This window comes from Artemia sp. Qi Xiang Cuo, chromosome 6, assembly GCF_049724085.1.
Source record: "Artemia sp. Qi Xiang Cuo chromosome 6, ASM4972408v1, whole genome shotgun sequence".
In the NCBI taxonomy this organism is placed as follows: Eukaryota; Metazoa; Arthropoda; class Branchiopoda; order Anostraca; family Artemiidae; genus Artemia; species Artemia sp. Qi Xiang Cuo.
The window spans coordinates 76,951,376-76,968,880 of record NC_142799.1 but is presented as its reverse complement, the minus strand read 5'-3'; the positions used below and the strand labels follow the sequence as shown (position 1 = coordinate 76,968,880).

The following is a 17,505-nucleotide window of genomic DNA, read 5'->3' as shown; positions in this document are numbered from 1 at the left end:
GGGGAAAAGCCTGCATGGATAATCGTTCGATGTTCTCTAAGGTGTATTTATCCGACGATGTGAGCAAGCCTGATAGAGAAATTCACTCATCCCTCCTGAAAAAGAAAAGTGAACTTAAATAGAAGGAATTTCAGGCTTGGATTCCTCCAGTAGCCCCACCAATCCTATGCTAAATCGACGAAGTTGGAGAGAAGAAAAAGATGAGCAAAACCAAATTGACTTTTTTTTTCTCAGGTCATTTAACATCACTTAGCTGATAAGTAAATATTTTATTCGTGATATATTGATTTTTTTTTCTTTTTTCTTTTTTTTTCCAATATAGTGTGATTTAACATTACAGGGGCTCGTAGCTGAATGACATGATATCTTCTGCGAGAATAAACCCATTTAGTGTGAGTTTTAGTGCTTTTCGTTTTTTGTGGGAGAGGCATAGGGGGAGGGGGGTCCTCCTTGGCGTACGGTCCATGCACGATAATGGTTAGTCAAGTTCATATGATCCCTGCATCTAGGCTGGAAGAATTTTAAAGAAATTCAGCCCTTTTTAGTAATTTATTCCAAAAGCCCCTAGTCCATGATAATAATGAAATTTTGAACTCTTTTTTATTCCCCCCCCCCAAATAAATATTTTTTTTCTCATGAAACAGTTCATAAGAACCCAAATATGAGGGGAATATCTTTTTGGAACTGTCGTGGATGGAGGAGCGGGCAAGGTCCAATTTAATTTTTTTCTTTATTTGAATTGGGTAAGGATATTCTTGGAGTTTGTGAAATATTTTTAGATGAAAATTCGGCAAATAAAATTAATATTAAGGATTTCCAATTTTTTCATTTAAGCAGAACTTGAAAAAAGCAAGGTGGCTTAGCAATACCAGTTAAAAATTATATTCCGGCATGGATGAAGGAAGAATTTCTATATCTGAATACTGAGATGATTTTTGAAAGCTGTGTTGTTGATTTTTTTTTTTACCAAATAATGAACAATTTTTAATTGCTGTAATTTATCGCCCTCCCTCATTTAGCATGGCAGACTTTATTGACAAATTTGAAAATATGTTAATTGTGATATCAAATCTTCGAATGTCATTTTTAATCCTTCGGGACTTCAATATGGACTTAATGGGATGTCTCCCATCAAGCCAGCAAGGAATTAACCGACACGTCCTTCAGTTTTTAGAATGTAACTTTTCTCACTGTATGAACCCAGTATGTTTTATTCCGACACGAATAACAAATTCTTCTTTTTTCTGATTGATAACATTTTTGCACCATATCCATGTGAGGCTACATTGGTGGCTATGGAAGATACATCTGATCATTGTATTTTAATATCTGATTTCAAAGCACACAAGATAGTCAATGAAGAAAATCCTATGAAGAGGAGAAATTTCTCACAAGTAAATATGAATGAACTGAAATCTAATCTTAGCGATGCAGATTGCAGTATACTTTATCAAATTTTGAATAAAAACTGGACCTTCACTGCCCATTTAAAACTACATATCGGAAAAGAACCTCAACCAAACAACCTTGGATAAGTATCACTTTTAAAATCTATCAAGGAAAAAAATCGACTGTATAAGATAAAAATGAAATACCCCTCAGCTCATAATATCTAATTCAAAAATTATTAGAATTTGCTGGTTAAAATTCTTAGAACAAGTGAACAAATTTATTATGAAAATTCATTTAAAAAATCTGGTTCACCTCAGACTACATGGAATTTAATCAAGAAAAACTTGTAAATAATACTAACACACCACACCCTGAAGTGATCAGAAATGAAAAGGGTTGCAGATTATTTTTGTAATTATTTTTCTCATAATAGTACTACTGTTGAACTGAATTCCCCTGAATTTCCGTTTTATTCATATAAAGACTATCTCTCGCCATCTGAAAATTCTAGCATGTTCCTAGCCCCTGTTACTTTCGTTGAGTTTCAGAAAGTAATTACGAATTTAAAAAGTGGCAATTCCCTAGGTCTAGATGGGCTCTCCACAAATATTCTGAAAGAACTTGCTTGTTTAATCCATGTTCCGTTGCTACACATTTTAGATGTATCTATATCATCAGGGATCTTTCCAGAAGTATGGAAATCTGCCTGAGTTATTCCAATTCATAAGAAAGGTGATAAGACAGATACAGACAACTATCGCCCAATAGCTATTCTTTCCCCAATATCAAAGGTTCTAGAAAAAATTATTCAAACAAGATTTGTTTCGTATTTTGATAAAAAGAATTTATTTACTAAGAATCAGTTTAGATTCAGATCGGGTCATTCTACTGAACAAGCTATTGCCGTGCTAATTTTAGAGATTAATGATTCACCAAATGATGATAATAATGTGTCTACTCTTTTCTATTATATAAAAAAGGCATTTGATACACTAAACCATGAAATTTTGCTGAGAAAATTAATAGCACAGGTATTAGAGGTAAAGCCCTAGATCTAATAAAATCTTACTTGCATGGTCGAAAAATTCAGTTAGAAATAAATGGGCACCTGTCAAGCCATATTGTTATTGATGATATTGGAGTCCCCCAGGAAATCAGTATTAGGACCATTACTGTTTTTGATTTATATAAATGACCTTCCAAGATGATACGGCGGTGGCAGTAAAAGCTAAAACCACATCTTTGTTGGTTGAGAAAATGGTGATAGCAATGAAATCAGTAGGAATGACAGTGCCAGCGCGGGACGAGATGGCTGCGGCCATCTACAATTGAGTCTAACGCTGACAGGTTATAATTTATTCAAGAATTATCAATCGAGTCTAATGAGGTCAAGGTCGATTTATTTGTTGTTGTTCGTCTAGGTGTAATGACTCTGGAGGAAGTTTGCACATGCGCACTAAGGGGAAGAGATGTATTGATCCACAAAGGGGGACAGATTTCTGAGAAATTGATTTGAATAATCGAGGGGAATGTATTGATCGACTCGAGGAGAATTTATTTGCTGTTTCTAAGGGGAATTATTGATCCATGAAAGGGGAATTTATTTGTTGTTTCTAAGGGGAATTATTGATTCACTAACGGAATTAGAAATGACATCACTTGTTTCCTAGGAATTATACGGGACTCTAAAGGGATATAAATTATATTTTTAAATATGGCTTCTCTGGTCATTAGGCTTATTGATAAATTCTGTAATGTTCTATCGAAACCATCGTAATTGGAAATGACATCACTTGTTTCCTAGGAATTATATGGGACTCTTAAAGATATAGAAATTCTATTTTTAAATATGGCTTCTCTGATATTTAGTGACAGAGATAAATTGATATTCTATTTTTTAAATATGACTTCTCTGATGTTTAGTGACAGAGATAAATTGATATTCTATCGAAAACATAATAGTTTAGCTAGGAACACCTATGAGATGAAGAGATCAACGAGGGAAATGGTTTCATGGGAATTTAAATGCGGCAGCGCAGGGATGCCAAAACAAAAGGAACACACAGAAATTACGTTTAGGGATTATTTGGGAAAAACCGTTTGAGACATTTTAGAAGATGATTTAGGCGAAACCGTTTGAGACATTTTAGAAGATTATTTAGGCGAAACCGTTTGAGACATTTTAGAAGATGATTTAGGTGAAACAGTTTGAGACATTTTAGAAGATGATTTTAGAAGATGATTTAGAAGATGATTTGAGGAAAAAAACTCTGTGGTTGTTATAATACACAAGTTCCATTTGAACAATGTTGTGAGGTCCCCTACTCCAACCCCAAAGGGCCCCCCTACCCCAACCCTAAAAGGTCCTATCCCCCCGGGCCCCCAAAGGCCCCCGGCACCCCCAAATGCCCCCAGGCTACAGAGCCCCCAAATGCCCCCCGGGTCCCCAAAGGCCTACCCGGCCCCCCAAAGGCCCCCGAGCCCCCTCCCTTCCTTCCTCCCTTTTTTGAATGTTTTTTAAGTTTTTTGGGACTTAATTTTTTACACTTAGAAATTGTCCAACATTTTTCCGGTTTTTTCTTGAACCCATTGGCATAGAGTTTTAGCCTAGAGTCTTAGCTTAGTTTCATTTAGAGTTGAAGTTTAGTTTAGTTATAGTTAAGAGTTTAAAGTTTTACCTTAGTGTCTTAGCTTAGAGTTTTAGTTAGAGTTCTAGTTTAGTTTTAGTTAAGAGTTTAGAGTTTTACCTTAGAGTCTTAGCTTAGAGTTTTAGTTAGAGTTGAAGCTTAGTTTAGTTATAGTTAAGAATTTAGAGTTTTAGCTTAGAGTCATGGCTTAGAGTTTTAGTTAAAGTTGTAGTCTCGTTAAGTTTTAGTTAAGAGTTTAGAGTTTTAGCCTAGAGTCATAGCTTAGAGATTTAGTTAGAGTTGAAGTTTAGTTTAGTTATAGTTAAGTGTTTAGAGTTTTATCCTAGAGTCTTAGCTTAGAGTTTTAGTTAGAGGTCTAGTTTAGTTTAGTTATAGTTAAGAGTTTAAAGTTTTACCTTAGAGTCTTAGTTTAGAGTTTTAGTTAGAGTTCTAGTTTAGTTATAGTTAAGATTTTAGAGTTTTAGCTTAGACTCATAGCTTAGAGTTTTAGTTAGAGTTGAAGTTTAGTTTAGTTATAGTTAAGAATTTAGAGTTTTAGCTTATAGTCATAGCTTAGAGTTTTTGTTAGAGTTCTAGTTTAGTTTAGTTTTAGTTAAGAGTTTAGAGTTAGTTTAGTTATAGTTAAGAGTTTAAAATTTTAGCTTAGACTCATAGCTTAGAGTATGAGTTAGAGTTGAAGTTTAGTTTAGTTTAGTTTTACTTTATAGTTTTAGCTTAGAGTCTTAGCTTAGAGTTTTAATTAGAGATCTTCTTTAGTTTAGTTTTAGTCAACAGTTTACAGTTTTAGCTTAGAGTCTTAGCTTAGAGTTTTAGGTAGATTTGAAGTTTAGTTTAGTTATAGTTAAGAGTTTTGGCTTAGAGTCTTAGCTTAGAGTTTTAGTTAGAGTTGAAGTTTAGTTTAGTTATAGTTAAGAGTTTAGAGTTTTAGCTTAGAGTTTTAGATTAGAGTTTAGTTAGAGCTGAAGTTTAGTTTAGCTATAGTTAAGATTTGTAGTTTTAGCTTAGAATCTTAGCTTAGAGTTTTAGTTAGAGTTGAAGCTTAGTTTAGTTACAGTTAAGGGTTTTACCTTAGAATCTTAGCTTAGAGTTTTAGTTAGAGTTCTAGTTTAGTTTAGTTTTAGTTAAGAGTTTTAACCTAGAGTCTTAGCTTAGATATTAGTTAGAGTTGAAGTTTAGTTTAGTTATAGTTAAGAGTTTGAAGTTTTAGCTTAGAGCCTTAGCTTAGAGTTGTTGTTGAAGTTGAAGTGTAGTTTAGTTATAGTTAAGAGTTTAGAGTTGTTAGCTTAGAGTCATAGCTTAGAGTTTTTGATAGAGTTGAAGTTTAATTTAGTTTTAGTTAATAGTTTAGATTTTGAGCTTGGAGTTTTAGCCTAAAGTTTTTGTTGAAGTTCTAGTTTAGTTTAGTTATAGTTTAGAGTTTTAGTTTAGAGTCTTAGCTTTGAGTTTTATTTAGAGTTGAAGTTTAGTTTAGTTATAGTTAAGAGTATAGAGTTTTTAGCTTAGAATCATAGCTTAGAGTTTTAGATAGAGTTGAAGTTTAGTTTAGTTTTAATTAAGAGTTAAGAGTTTTACATTAGAGTTTTAGCATAAAGTTTTAGTTAGAGTTTAAGTTTAGTTTATTTATAGTTAAGAGTTTGTAGTTTTAGCTTAGAGTCTTAGCTAAGAGTTTTAGTTAGAGTTGAAGCTTACTTTAATTACAGTTGAGGGTTTTACCTTAGAGTCTTAGCTTAGAGTTTTAGTTAGAGTTTAAGTTTAGTTTAGTTATAGTTAAGAGTTTAGCGTTTTAGCCTAGAGTCTTAGCTTAGAGTTTTAGTTAGAGTTCTAGTTTAGTTTAGTTTTAATTAAGAGTCTTAGCCTAGAGTCTTAGAGTTTAGTTAGAGTTGAAGTTCAGCTGAGTTATAGTTAAGAGTTTGGAGTTTTAGCTTAGAGTCTTAGCTTAGAGTTTTTGTTGAAGTTGAAGTTTAGTTTAGTTTTAGTTAAGAGTTTAGAGTTTTTAGCTTAGAGTCATAGCTTAGAGTTTTTGATAGAGCTGAAGTTTAGTTTAGTTTTAGTTAATAGTTTAGAAATTTAGCTTAGTCTTAGCATAAAGTTTTTGTTGAAGTTCTAGTTTAGTTTAGTTATAGTTAAGAGTTTTAGTTTAGAGTCTTAGCTTTGAGTTTTAGTTAGATTTGAAATTTAGTTTAGTTATAGTTAAGAGTATAGAGGTTTTAGCTTAGAGTCATAGCTTAGAGTTTTTGATAGAGTTGAAGTTTAGCTTAGTTTTAGTTAAGAGTTTATAGTTTTAGATTAGAGTTTTTGCATAAATTTTTAGTTAGAGTTGAAGTTTAGTTTAGTTATAGTTAAGAGTTTAGAGTTTTAGCTTAGAGTCTTAGCTTAGGGTTTTAGTTAGAGTTCTAGTTTAGTTTAGTTTTAGTTAACAGTTTTAGGCTAGAGATTTAGCAGGGAGTTTTAGCTTAGAGACATCACTTAGAGACTTCTTTGGAGTTGAAGCTTTGTTTAGGTAAGTTTTTGTTAAGAACAGATATCTTTAGCTTATAGTCTAGGCTGATTATTTTTGATAGATTACTTGTTCTGGTTAGCAATATTTAAGAGCTTAGAGTTTTGGCTTAGAGTCTTAGCATAGAGTTTTAGTCAGAGTTGAAGTTTACTTTAGATTTACTTAAGAGTTTAGAGTTTTAGCTTAGAGTCTTAGCTTAAAGTTTGAAGTTTAGTTATAGTTAAGAGTTTAGAGTTTTAGCTTGGAGTCTTAGCTTAGAGTTTTTGTTAGAGTTGTAGTTTAGTTTGGTCTAGTTACCTTAGAGTCTTAGCTTAGAGTTTTAGTTAGGGTTGAAGTTTAGTTTAGTTATAGTTAAGAGTTTAGAGTTTTACCTTAGAGTCTTAGCTTAGAGTTTTAGTTAGAGTTCTAGTTTAGTTTAGTTTTATTTAAGAGTTTAAAGTTTTATCTTGTAGTCTTATCTTAGAGTTTTAGTTAGAGTTCTCGTTTAGTTTAGTTTTAGTTAAGTGTTTGGAGTTTTACCTTGGATTCTTAGCTTAGAGTTTTAGTTAGAGGTCTAGTTTATTTTAGTTTCATTTAAGAGTTTAGAGTTTTACCTTAGAGTCACAGCTTAGAGTCTTAGTTAGAGTTGAAGTTTAGTTATAGTTAAGAGTTTAGAATTTTAGCTTGGAGTCATAGCTTATAGTTTGAGTTAGAGTTCTAGTTTAGTTTAGTTTTAGTTAAGAGTTTAGAGTTTTACCTTAGAGTCTTAGCTTAGAGTTTTAGTTAGAGTTCTAGTTTAGTTTTAGTTAAGAGTTTTAACTTAAAGTTTTAACCTAGATTCCTAGCTTAGAGTTTTAGTTAGAGTTGATTTTTAGTTTGATTATGGTTAAGATTTTAGAGTTTTAGCTTAGAGTCATAGCTTAGAGCTTTAGTTAGAGTTGTAGTTTAGTTTAGTTTAGCTTTAGCTTAGAGTTTAGCCTACAGTTGAATTTTAGTTTATGTATAGTTAAGAGTTTAGAATTTTAGGTTAGAGTCATAGCTTAGAGTTTTAGCTAGAGTTCTATTTTCGTTAAGTTTAGATAGGATTTTTAGCTTCGAGTTTTAGCCTAGAGTATTAACTTAAGAGTTTTAGTTAGAGTTGAAGTTTAGTTTAGTTATAGTTATAGTTAAGAGGTTAGAGTTTTAGCTTAGAGTCTTATCATAGTGTTTTAATTAGAGTTCTAGTTAAATTTAGTTTTTCTTAAGAGTTTTAGCTTAGAGTTTTAGCCTAGAGTCTTAGCTTAGAGATTTAGTTAGAGTTGAAGTTTAGTTTAGTCATAGTGAAGAGTTAATAACTTAAAGTTTTAGCTTAAAGTCTTATCTTAGAGTTTTAGATATAATTCCAGTTTATTTCTACTTAAGAGTTTTATCTTATAGTTTTAGCCTAGAGTCAAGGAGAAGGGACAATAGATATTGATGACAACACTAAACTAACATAACCACCAAATTCCACATTATTACATGAAAATACAAAAAACCATAGGTTAGATTAGGTTAGGTTAGGTTAGGTTAGAGGTTAGGTTTTTCCACGTTTAAGTTAGGTTAGGTTAGCTTATCATGAGCGCTCGTGATAAGCTAACCTAACCTAACTTTTACGCGGAAAAACCTAACCTCTATCCTAACCTAATCTAACATATGGTTTTGGTATTTCCATGTAATAATGGGGAATTTTGTGGTTATGTTAGTTTAGTGTCTAATCTATGACTAAACTAAACTTCAACTCTAACTAAAACTCTAAGCTAATACTCTAGGCTACAACTCTAAGCTAATACTCATAACTAAAAATAAACTAAACAAGAACTCTAACTAAAATTATAAGCTAAGACTCTAAGCAAAAACTATAAAATCTTAACAATAACTAAACTAATCTTTAACTCTAACTAAAACTCTAAGCTAAAACTCTTAACTAAACTAAACTAGAACTCAAGCTAAAACTCTAAGCTATGACTCTAAGCTAAAACTATTAACTCGTGACTATAAATAAACTAAAATTCAAATCTAGGCTAAAACTCTAAGTTAAAACTCTTAACTAAAACTAAACTAAACTATGACTCTAACTAAAACTCTAAGCTAAAACTCTAAACTCTTAACTATAATAAACTAAAATTCAACTCTAAGTGAAACTCTAAACTAGGAATCTAGTCTAAAACTCTAAGTTAAAACTCTTAACTAAAACTAAACTAAACTTGAACTCTCAACTAAATCTCTAAGCTAAGACTCTAAGCTAAAACTTTAAACTCTTAACTAAAACTAATCTAAACTACAATTCTCACTAAAACTCTCAGCTAAGATTCCAAGGTAAAACTCTAACTCTTAACTAAAACTAAACTAAAACTAGAACTCTAACAAAAACTCTAAGCCAAGACTCTAAGCTAAAACTCTAAACTCTTAACTAAAACTAAACTAAAATAAAACTCTAACTAAAACTTTAAGCTATGACTCCAAGCTAAAACTCTAAATTCTTAACTATAACTAAACTTCAACTCTAACTAAAACTCTAAGCTAAGATTCTAAGCTAAAAACTATAAGCTCTTAACTAGAACTAAACTAAACTAGAACTCTAAATAAAACTCTAAACTCTTAACTAAAACTAAACTAAATGAGAACTCTAACTAAAACTCTAAGCTAAGACTCCAAGATAAAACTCTTAACTAAAACTTAACGAAACTTCAACTCTAACTTTAACTCTAAGCTAAGACTCTAAGGTAAAAGTCTAAACTCTTAACTAAAACTAAACTAAACTAGAACTCTAACTAAACTAAACTGAACTAGAACTCTAACTAAACTTCAACTCTAACTAAAACTCTAAGCTAAGACTCTAGGCTAAAACTCTAAACTCTTAACTAAAACTAAACTTAACTAGAACTCTATCTAAAACTCTAAGCTAAGACTCTAAGGTAAAACTCTTAACTATAAGTAAACTAAACTTCAACCCTAACTAAAACTCTAAGCTAAGACTCTAAGGTAAAACTCTAAACTCTTAACTAAAACTAAACTAAACTAGGACTTTAACTAAAACTCTAAGCTAAGGCTCTAAGGTAAAACTCTAAACTCTTAACTAAAACTAAAATAAATTAGAACTCTAACTAAAACTCTAAGCTAAGACTTTAAGATAAAACTCTTAACTAAAACTTAACGAAACTTCAACTCTAACTTTAACTCTAAGCTAAGACTCTAAGTTAAAAGTCTAAACTCTTAACTAAAACTAAACTAAACTAGAACTCTGACAAAAACTCTAAGCTAAGACTCTAACTAAACTCTAACTAAACTTCAACTCTAACTAAAACTCTAAGCTAAGACTCTAGGCTAAAACTCTAAGCTAAGACTCTAGGCTAAAACTCTAAGCTAAGACTCTAGGATAAAACTCTTAACTAAAACTAAACTAAAGTAGAACTCTAACTAAAACTCTAAGCTAAGACTCTAAGCTAAAACTCTAAACTCTTAACTATAACTAAACTAATTTTTAACTCTAACTAAAACTTTAGATTAAAACTCTAAGGTAAAACTCCAAACTCTTAAGTAAAACTAATCTTAAGTAAAGAACTCTATCAAAAACTCTAATCTATGACTCTAAGCTAAAAAGTCTAAACTCTTAACTATAACTAAACTAAACTTCAACTCTAACTAAAACTCTAAGCTAAGACTCTAAACTAAAACTCTTAACTATAACTTAAACTAAACTAGAACTTCAACAAAAACTTTAGCCTAAGACTCTAAGCTAAAACTCTAAACTCTTAACTAAAAATAAACTTCAACTTCAACACAAACTCTAAGCTAAGACTCTAAGCTAAAACTCCAAACTTTTAACTATAACTAAACTAAACTTCAACTCTAACTAAAACTCTAAGCTAAGACTCTAAGGTAAAACCCTTAACTATAACTAAACTAAACTTCAACTCTAACTAAAACTATAAGCTAAGACTCTAAGCTAAAACTCCAAACTCTTAACTATAGCTAAACTATACTTCACTTCCAACTAAACTCTAAGCTAGGACTCTAGGCTAAAACTCTAAACTCTTAAGGATAACCAGGCTAAACTTCAACTCTATATAAAATTCTAAGCTAAGAATGAATGCTAAAACTCTAAACTCTTAACTATAACTAAAAAAAAGTAGAACTCAACTAAAACTCTAATTTAGGACTCTATACTAAAACTCTTAACTAAACTAAACTAAACTTCAACTCTAACTAAATCTCTAAGCTAAGACTCTAAGCTAAAACTATAAAGTAAAACTAAACTAAACTAAACTTCAACTCTAACTAAAACTCTAAGCTAGGACTCTAAGCTAAAACTCTAAACTATAACTAAACTAAACTTCAACTCTAACTAAAACTCTAAGCTAAGACTCTAAGCTAAAACTCTTAACTAAAACTAAACTAGAATTCTAACAAAAACTCTAAGCTAAGACTCTAGGGTAAAACTCTAAACTCTTAACTAAAACTAAATTAGAACTCTAACTAAAACTCTAAGCTAAAACTTTAGGCTAAAACTCAAAACTCTTAAGTATAACTAAACTAAACTTCAACTCTAACTAAAGCTCTAAGCCAAGACTCTAGGCTAAAACTCTAAACTCTTAAATAAAACTAAACTAGAACTCTAAAAAAAATTCTAAGCTAAGACTCTAGGCTAAAACTCTAAACTCTTAACTAAAACTAAACTAAACTAGAACTCTAACTAAAACTCTAAGCTAAGAATCTAAGCTAAAACTCTAAACTCTTAACTATAACTAAACTTAACTTCAAGTCTAACTAAAACTATAAGCTAAGACTCTAGGCTAAAAATCTAAACTATAAACTAAAACTAAACTAGACTATAAATATAAAAAAACTATAAGATAAGACTCTTGTCTAATACTCTAAACTCTTAACTAAAACTAAACGAAACTAGAACTCTAACTAAAACTCTAAGCTAAGAATCTAAGCTAAAACTCTAAACTCTTAACTATAACTAAACTAACCTTCAACTCTATGTAAAACTCTAAGCTAAAACTCTAACCTCTTAACTGTAACTAAACTAAACTTCAACTCTAACTAAAACTTTAGGCTAAAACTCTAAGGTAAAACTCTAAACTCTTAAGTAAAACTAAACTAAACTTCTACTCTATCAAAAACTCTAAGCTATAACTCTAAGCTAAAAACTCTAAACTCTTAACTATAACTAAACTAAACTTCAACTCTAACTAAAAGTCTAAGCTAAGACTCTAAACTAAAACTCTTAACTATAACTAAACAAAACTAGAAATTCAACAAAAACTTTAGGCTAAGACCCTAAGCTAAAACTTCAAACTCTTAACTAAAACTAAACTAAACTTCAACTCTATCAAAAACTCTAAGCTATGACTCTAAGCTAAAAAGTCTAAATTCTTAAAAAAAACTAAACTAAAATTAAGCTTCAACAAAGACTCTAAGCTATGACTCTAAGCTAAAACTCCAAAATCTTGACTAAAACTAAACTAAATTTCAACTCTAACTAAAATTCAAAGCTAAGACTCTAGGTTAAAAATCTTAACTAAAACTAAACTAAACTAGAACTCTAACTAAAAATCTATGCTAAGACTCTAGGCTAAAACGCTCAACTCTAAACTATAACTAAACTAAACTTCAACTCTAACTAAGACTGTATGAAAATAATATAAAGTAAAATCTTTAACTATAACTAAACTAAGCTTCAACTCTAACTTAAAATAATAGTAAAGACTCTAAGCTAAAATTCTAGCCTCGTAACTATTGATAAAGTAAACTTCGACTCTAACTAAACTAAGCTAAGACTCTAGGCTAAAACTCTCAACTCTTAACTATAGCTAAACTAAACTTCAACTCTAACTAAAACTCTAAGCTAGGACTCTAAGCTAAAACTCTAAACGCTTAACTAAAACTAAACTAAACTAGAACTCTAACAAAAACTCCAAGCTAAGACTCTAAGGTAAAACTCCAAACTATAAACTAAAGCTAAACTAAACTAGAACTCTAACTAAAAACTCTAAGCTAAGACTCTAAGGTTAAAGTTTAAACTCTTAACTATAACTAAACTTAACTTCAACCCTAACTAAAACTCTAAGCTAAGACTCTAAGCTAAAATTATAAAGTAAAACTAAACTAAACTTCAACTCTAACTAAAACTCTAAGCTAAGATTCTAAGCTAAAACTATAAACTCTTAACTATAACTAAACTAAACTTCAGCTCTAACTAAAACTCTAAGCTAAGACTCTAAGCTAAACTATAAACTCTTAACTATAACTGAACTAAACTTCAACTCTAAATAAAACTCTAAGCTAAGACTCTAAGCTAAAAATACAAACTCTTAAATAAAACTAAACTAAACTAGAACTCTAACAAAAACTCTAAGCTAAGACTCTAGGCTAAAACTCTTAACTAAAACTAAACTAAACTAGAACTCTAACTAAAACTCTAAGCTAAGACTCAATGCTAAAACTTTAAACTCTTAACTATAACTAAACTAAACTTCAACTCTAACTAAAACTCTAAGCTAAGACTCTAGGCTAAACCTCTAAACTCTTAAATAAAACTAAACTAAACTAGAACTCTAACAAAAACTCTAAGGTAAGACTCTAGGCTAAAACTCTAAACTCTTAACTAAAACTGAACTAATCTAGAACTCTAACTAAAACTCTAAGCTAAGGCTGTAGGCTAAAACTTTAAAATCTTAACTATAACTAAACTAAACTTCAGCTCTAACTAAACCTATAAGCTAAGACTCTAAGCTAAAACTCTAAACTCTTAATTAAAACTAAACTAAACTAGAACTCTAACAATAACTCTAAGCTAAGATTCTGGGCTAAAACTCTAAACTCTTAACTAAAACTAAACTAGAACTGTAACTAAAACTCTAAGCTAAGACTCTAAGGTAAAACTCTAAACTCTTAACTATAACTAAACTAAACTAGAACTCTAACTAAACTCTAAGCTAAGAGTCAAAGGTAAGGCTCTAAACTCTTGACTAAAACTAAACTAAACTTCAACTCTAACTAAAACTCTAAGCTAAGACTCTAAGCTACAACTCTAAACTCTTAACTAAAGCTAAACTAAACTAGAACTCTAACTAAAACTCTAAACTAAGACTCTAGGATAAACCTCTAAACTCTTAAATAAAACTAAACTAAACTAGAACTCTAACAAAAACTCTAAGGTAAGACTCTAGGCTAAAACTCTAAACTCTTAACTAAAACTAAACTAAACTAGAACTCTAACAAAAACTCCAAGCTATGACTCTAAGCTAAAAAGTCTAAACTCTTAACTAAAACTAAACTAAAATTAAACTTCAACAAAAACTCTAAGCTAAGACACTAAGCTAAAACTCCAAACTCTTAACTATAAATAAACTAAACTTCAACTCTAAATAAAACTCTAAACTCTTAACTAAAACTAAACTAAACTAGAACTCTAACAAAAACTCTAAGCTAAGACTCTATTCTAAAACTGTACTATTAACTAAACTAAACTAAAACTATAACTAAAACTCTAAGCTAATACTCTAAGCTAAAACTCTAAACTCTTAACTACAACTAAACTAAATTTCAACTCTAACTAAAACTCTAAGCTAAGACTCTAAGGTAGAACTCTAAACTCTTAACTAAAACTAGAACTCTAACGAAAACTCTAAGTTAAGAATCTAAGTTAAAACTCTAAGCTCTTAACTATTACTAAACTAAACTTCAATTTTAGCTAAAACTCTAAGCTAAGACTCTAAGCTAAAGCTCTAAACTCTTAACTAAAACTAAACTAAACTAGAACTTCAACAAAAACTCTAAGCTAAGACTCTAAGCTAAAAATTCTAAACTCTGAACTAAAACTAAACTAAACTAGAACTCTAACATAAAATCTAAGCTGACACTCTAAGCTAAAACTCTAAACTCTTAACTAAAACTAAAGTAACTTCAACTCTAACTAAAACTCTAAGGTAAAACTCCAAACTCTTAACTAAATCTAAACTAAACTAGAACTCTAACAAAAACTCAAAGCTAAGACTCTAAGATAAAACTATAAAGTAAAACTAAACTAAACTTCAACTCCAACTAAAACTCTAATTTAAGACTCTAAGGTAAAACATCAAACTCTTAACTAAAACTAAACTAAACTAGAACTCTAACTAAAACTCTAAGCTAAGACTCTAAGCTAAAACTATAAAGTAAAACTAAACTAAACTTCAAATCTAACTAAAACTCTAAGCTATGAGTGTAAGATAAAACTCTAAACTCTTAACTATATATAAACTAAACTAGAACTCTAACTAAACTCTAAGCTAATACTCTAAGGTAAAACTCTAAACTCTTAACTAAAACTAAACTAAACTAGAACTCTAACAAAAACTCTAAGCTAAGACTCTAAGCTAAAAACTCTAAACTCTTAACTATAAATAAACTAAATTTCAACTCAAACTAAAGCTCAAAGCTAAGACTCTAGGCTAAAACTCTAAACTCTTAACTAAAACTTAACTAAACTACTACTTTAACTAAGAGTCTAAGCTAAGACTCTAGGCTAAAACTCTAAATTCTTAACTATAACTAAACTAAACTTCAACTCTAACTAAAACTCTAAGCTATGAGTCTAAGCTAAAACTCTAAACTCTTAACTATAGCTAAAATAAACTTGAACTCTAACTAAAACTCTAAGATAAGACTCTAAGCTAAGACTCTACACTCTTAACTATAAATAAAATAAACTAGAACTTTAACAAAACTCTAAGCTAAGACTTTAAGCTAAAACTCTAAACTCTTAACTATTAATAAACTAAACTTCAACTCTAACTAAAACTCTAAGCTAAGACTCTAGGCTAAAACTCTAAAATCTTAACTATAACTAAACTAAACTTCAACTCTAACTAAACCTCTAAGCTATGAGTCTAATCTAAAACTCTAAACTCTTAACTATAGCTAAAATAAACTAGAACTCTAACTAAAACTCTAAGCTAAGATTCTAGGCTAAGACTCTACACTCTTAATTCTAACTAAACAAAACTAGAATTCTAACAGAAACTCTGATCTGAGACTCTAAGCTAAAAACTCCAAACTCTTAACTATAATTAAACTAGAATTCAAAGCTAACTTGTGCTATAATCTAAAGCTCTAGAGTAAGGCTCGAAACTCTTAACTGAAAATTAACGAAACTACAACTTTAACTAAAACTCTAAGCTATGAATCCAGGCTAAAACTCTAAACTCTTAACTATAACTAAACTAAACTTCAACTCTAACTAAAACTCTAAGCTAAGGCTCTAAACTAAAACTCTTAACTATAACTAAACTAAACTAGAACTTCAAAAAAAACTTTAGGCTAAGACTCTAAGCTAAAACTCTAAACTCTTAACTAAAACTAAACTAAATTTTAACTTCAACACAAACTCTAAGCTAAGACTCAAAGCTAAAACTCCAATCTCTTAACTATAACTAAACTAAACTTCAACTCTATGCTAAGACTCTAGGTTAAAACTCTTAACTAAAACTAAACTAAACCAGAACTCTAACTAAAACTCTAAGCTTAGAGTATAGGCTAAACTCTAAACTCTAAACTATGACTAAGCTAAACTTCAACTCTAACTAAAACTCTAAACTAAGACATCTAAGGTAAAACCCTTAACTATAACTAAACTAAGCTTTAACTCTAACTAAAAATCTAAGCTAAGACTCTAAGCTAAAAAGTCTAAACTCTTAACTAAAACTAAACTAAAATTAAACTTCAACAAAAACTCTAAGCTAAGACACTAAGATAAAACTCCAAACTCTTAACTATAAATAAACTAAACTTCAACTCTAAATAAAACTCTAAATTCTTAACTAAAACTAAAATAAACTAGAACTCTAACAAAAACTCTAAGCTAAGACTCTAGGCTAAAACTAAACTATTAACTAAACTAAATTAAAACTCTAACTAAAACTCTAAGCTAAGACTCTAAGCTAAAACTCTAAACTCTTAACAATAACTAAACTAAACTTCAACTCTAACTAAAACTCTAAGCTAAGACTCTAGGATAAAACTCTAAAATATTAAATATAATTAAACTAAACTTCAACTCTAACAAAAACTCTAAGCTAAGACTAGGCTAAAACTCTAAACTCATAAATAAAACTAAACTAAACTAGAACTCTAACAAAAACTCTAAGCTAAGACTCTAGGCTAAAACTAAACTCTTAACTAAAACTAAACTAAACTAGAACTCTAACTAAAACTCTAAGCTAAAACTCTAAGCTAAACCTCTAAACTCTTAACTATAACTGAACTAAACAAGAACTCTAACTAAATTCTAAGCTAAGACTCTAAGGTAAAACTCTAAACTCTTAACTAAAACTAAACTAAACTAGAGCTCTATCTAAAACTCTAAGCTATGACTCTAAGGTAAAACTCTTAACTCTAAACTAAAAATAAACTAGAACTCTGACAAAATTCTAAGCTACTACTCTAAGCTAAAACTCTAAACTCTTAACTATAACTAAACTTCAACTCGACAAAAACTCTAAGCTAATAAGCTATGCTAATACTCTAAACTCTTAACTACAACTAAACTAAATTTCAACTCTAACTAAAACTCTAAGCTAAGACTCTAAGGTAGAACTCTAAACTCTTAACTAAAACTAGAACTCTAACGAAAACTCTAAGTTAAGAATCTAAGTTAAAACTCTAAGCTCTTAACTATTACTAAACTAAACTTCAACTTTAGCTAAAACTCTAAGCTAAGACTCTAAGATTAGCTTTAAACTCTTAACTAAAACTAAACTAAACTAGAACTTCAACAAAAACTCTAAGCTAAGACTCTAAGATAAAAATTCTAAACTCTGAACTAAAACTAAACTAAACTAGAACTCTAACATAAAATCTAAGCTGACACTCTAAGCTAAAACTCTAAACTCTTAACTAAAACTAAAGTAACTTCAACTCTAACTAAAACTCTAAGGTAAAACTCCAAACTCTTAACTAAATCTAAACTAAACTAGAATT

General features: G+C 29.9%; 1 protein-coding gene across 1 annotated transcript in view; it reads left to right on the top strand.

Moving 5' to 3' along the window:
* Positions 1-1,020: 1,020 nt before the first annotated feature.
* The window catches only part of LOC148951612 (uncharacterized), a 31,672-nt gene continuing 15,187 nt past the window's right edge, over positions 1,021-17,505 (top strand). Inside the window, exon 1 of the mRNA XM_089091163.1 lies at positions 1,021-1,177. Coding sequence (XP_088947289.1) covers positions 1,021-1,177 — 157 coding nt within the window. The remainder of the gene's footprint in view (positions 1,178-17,505) is intronic.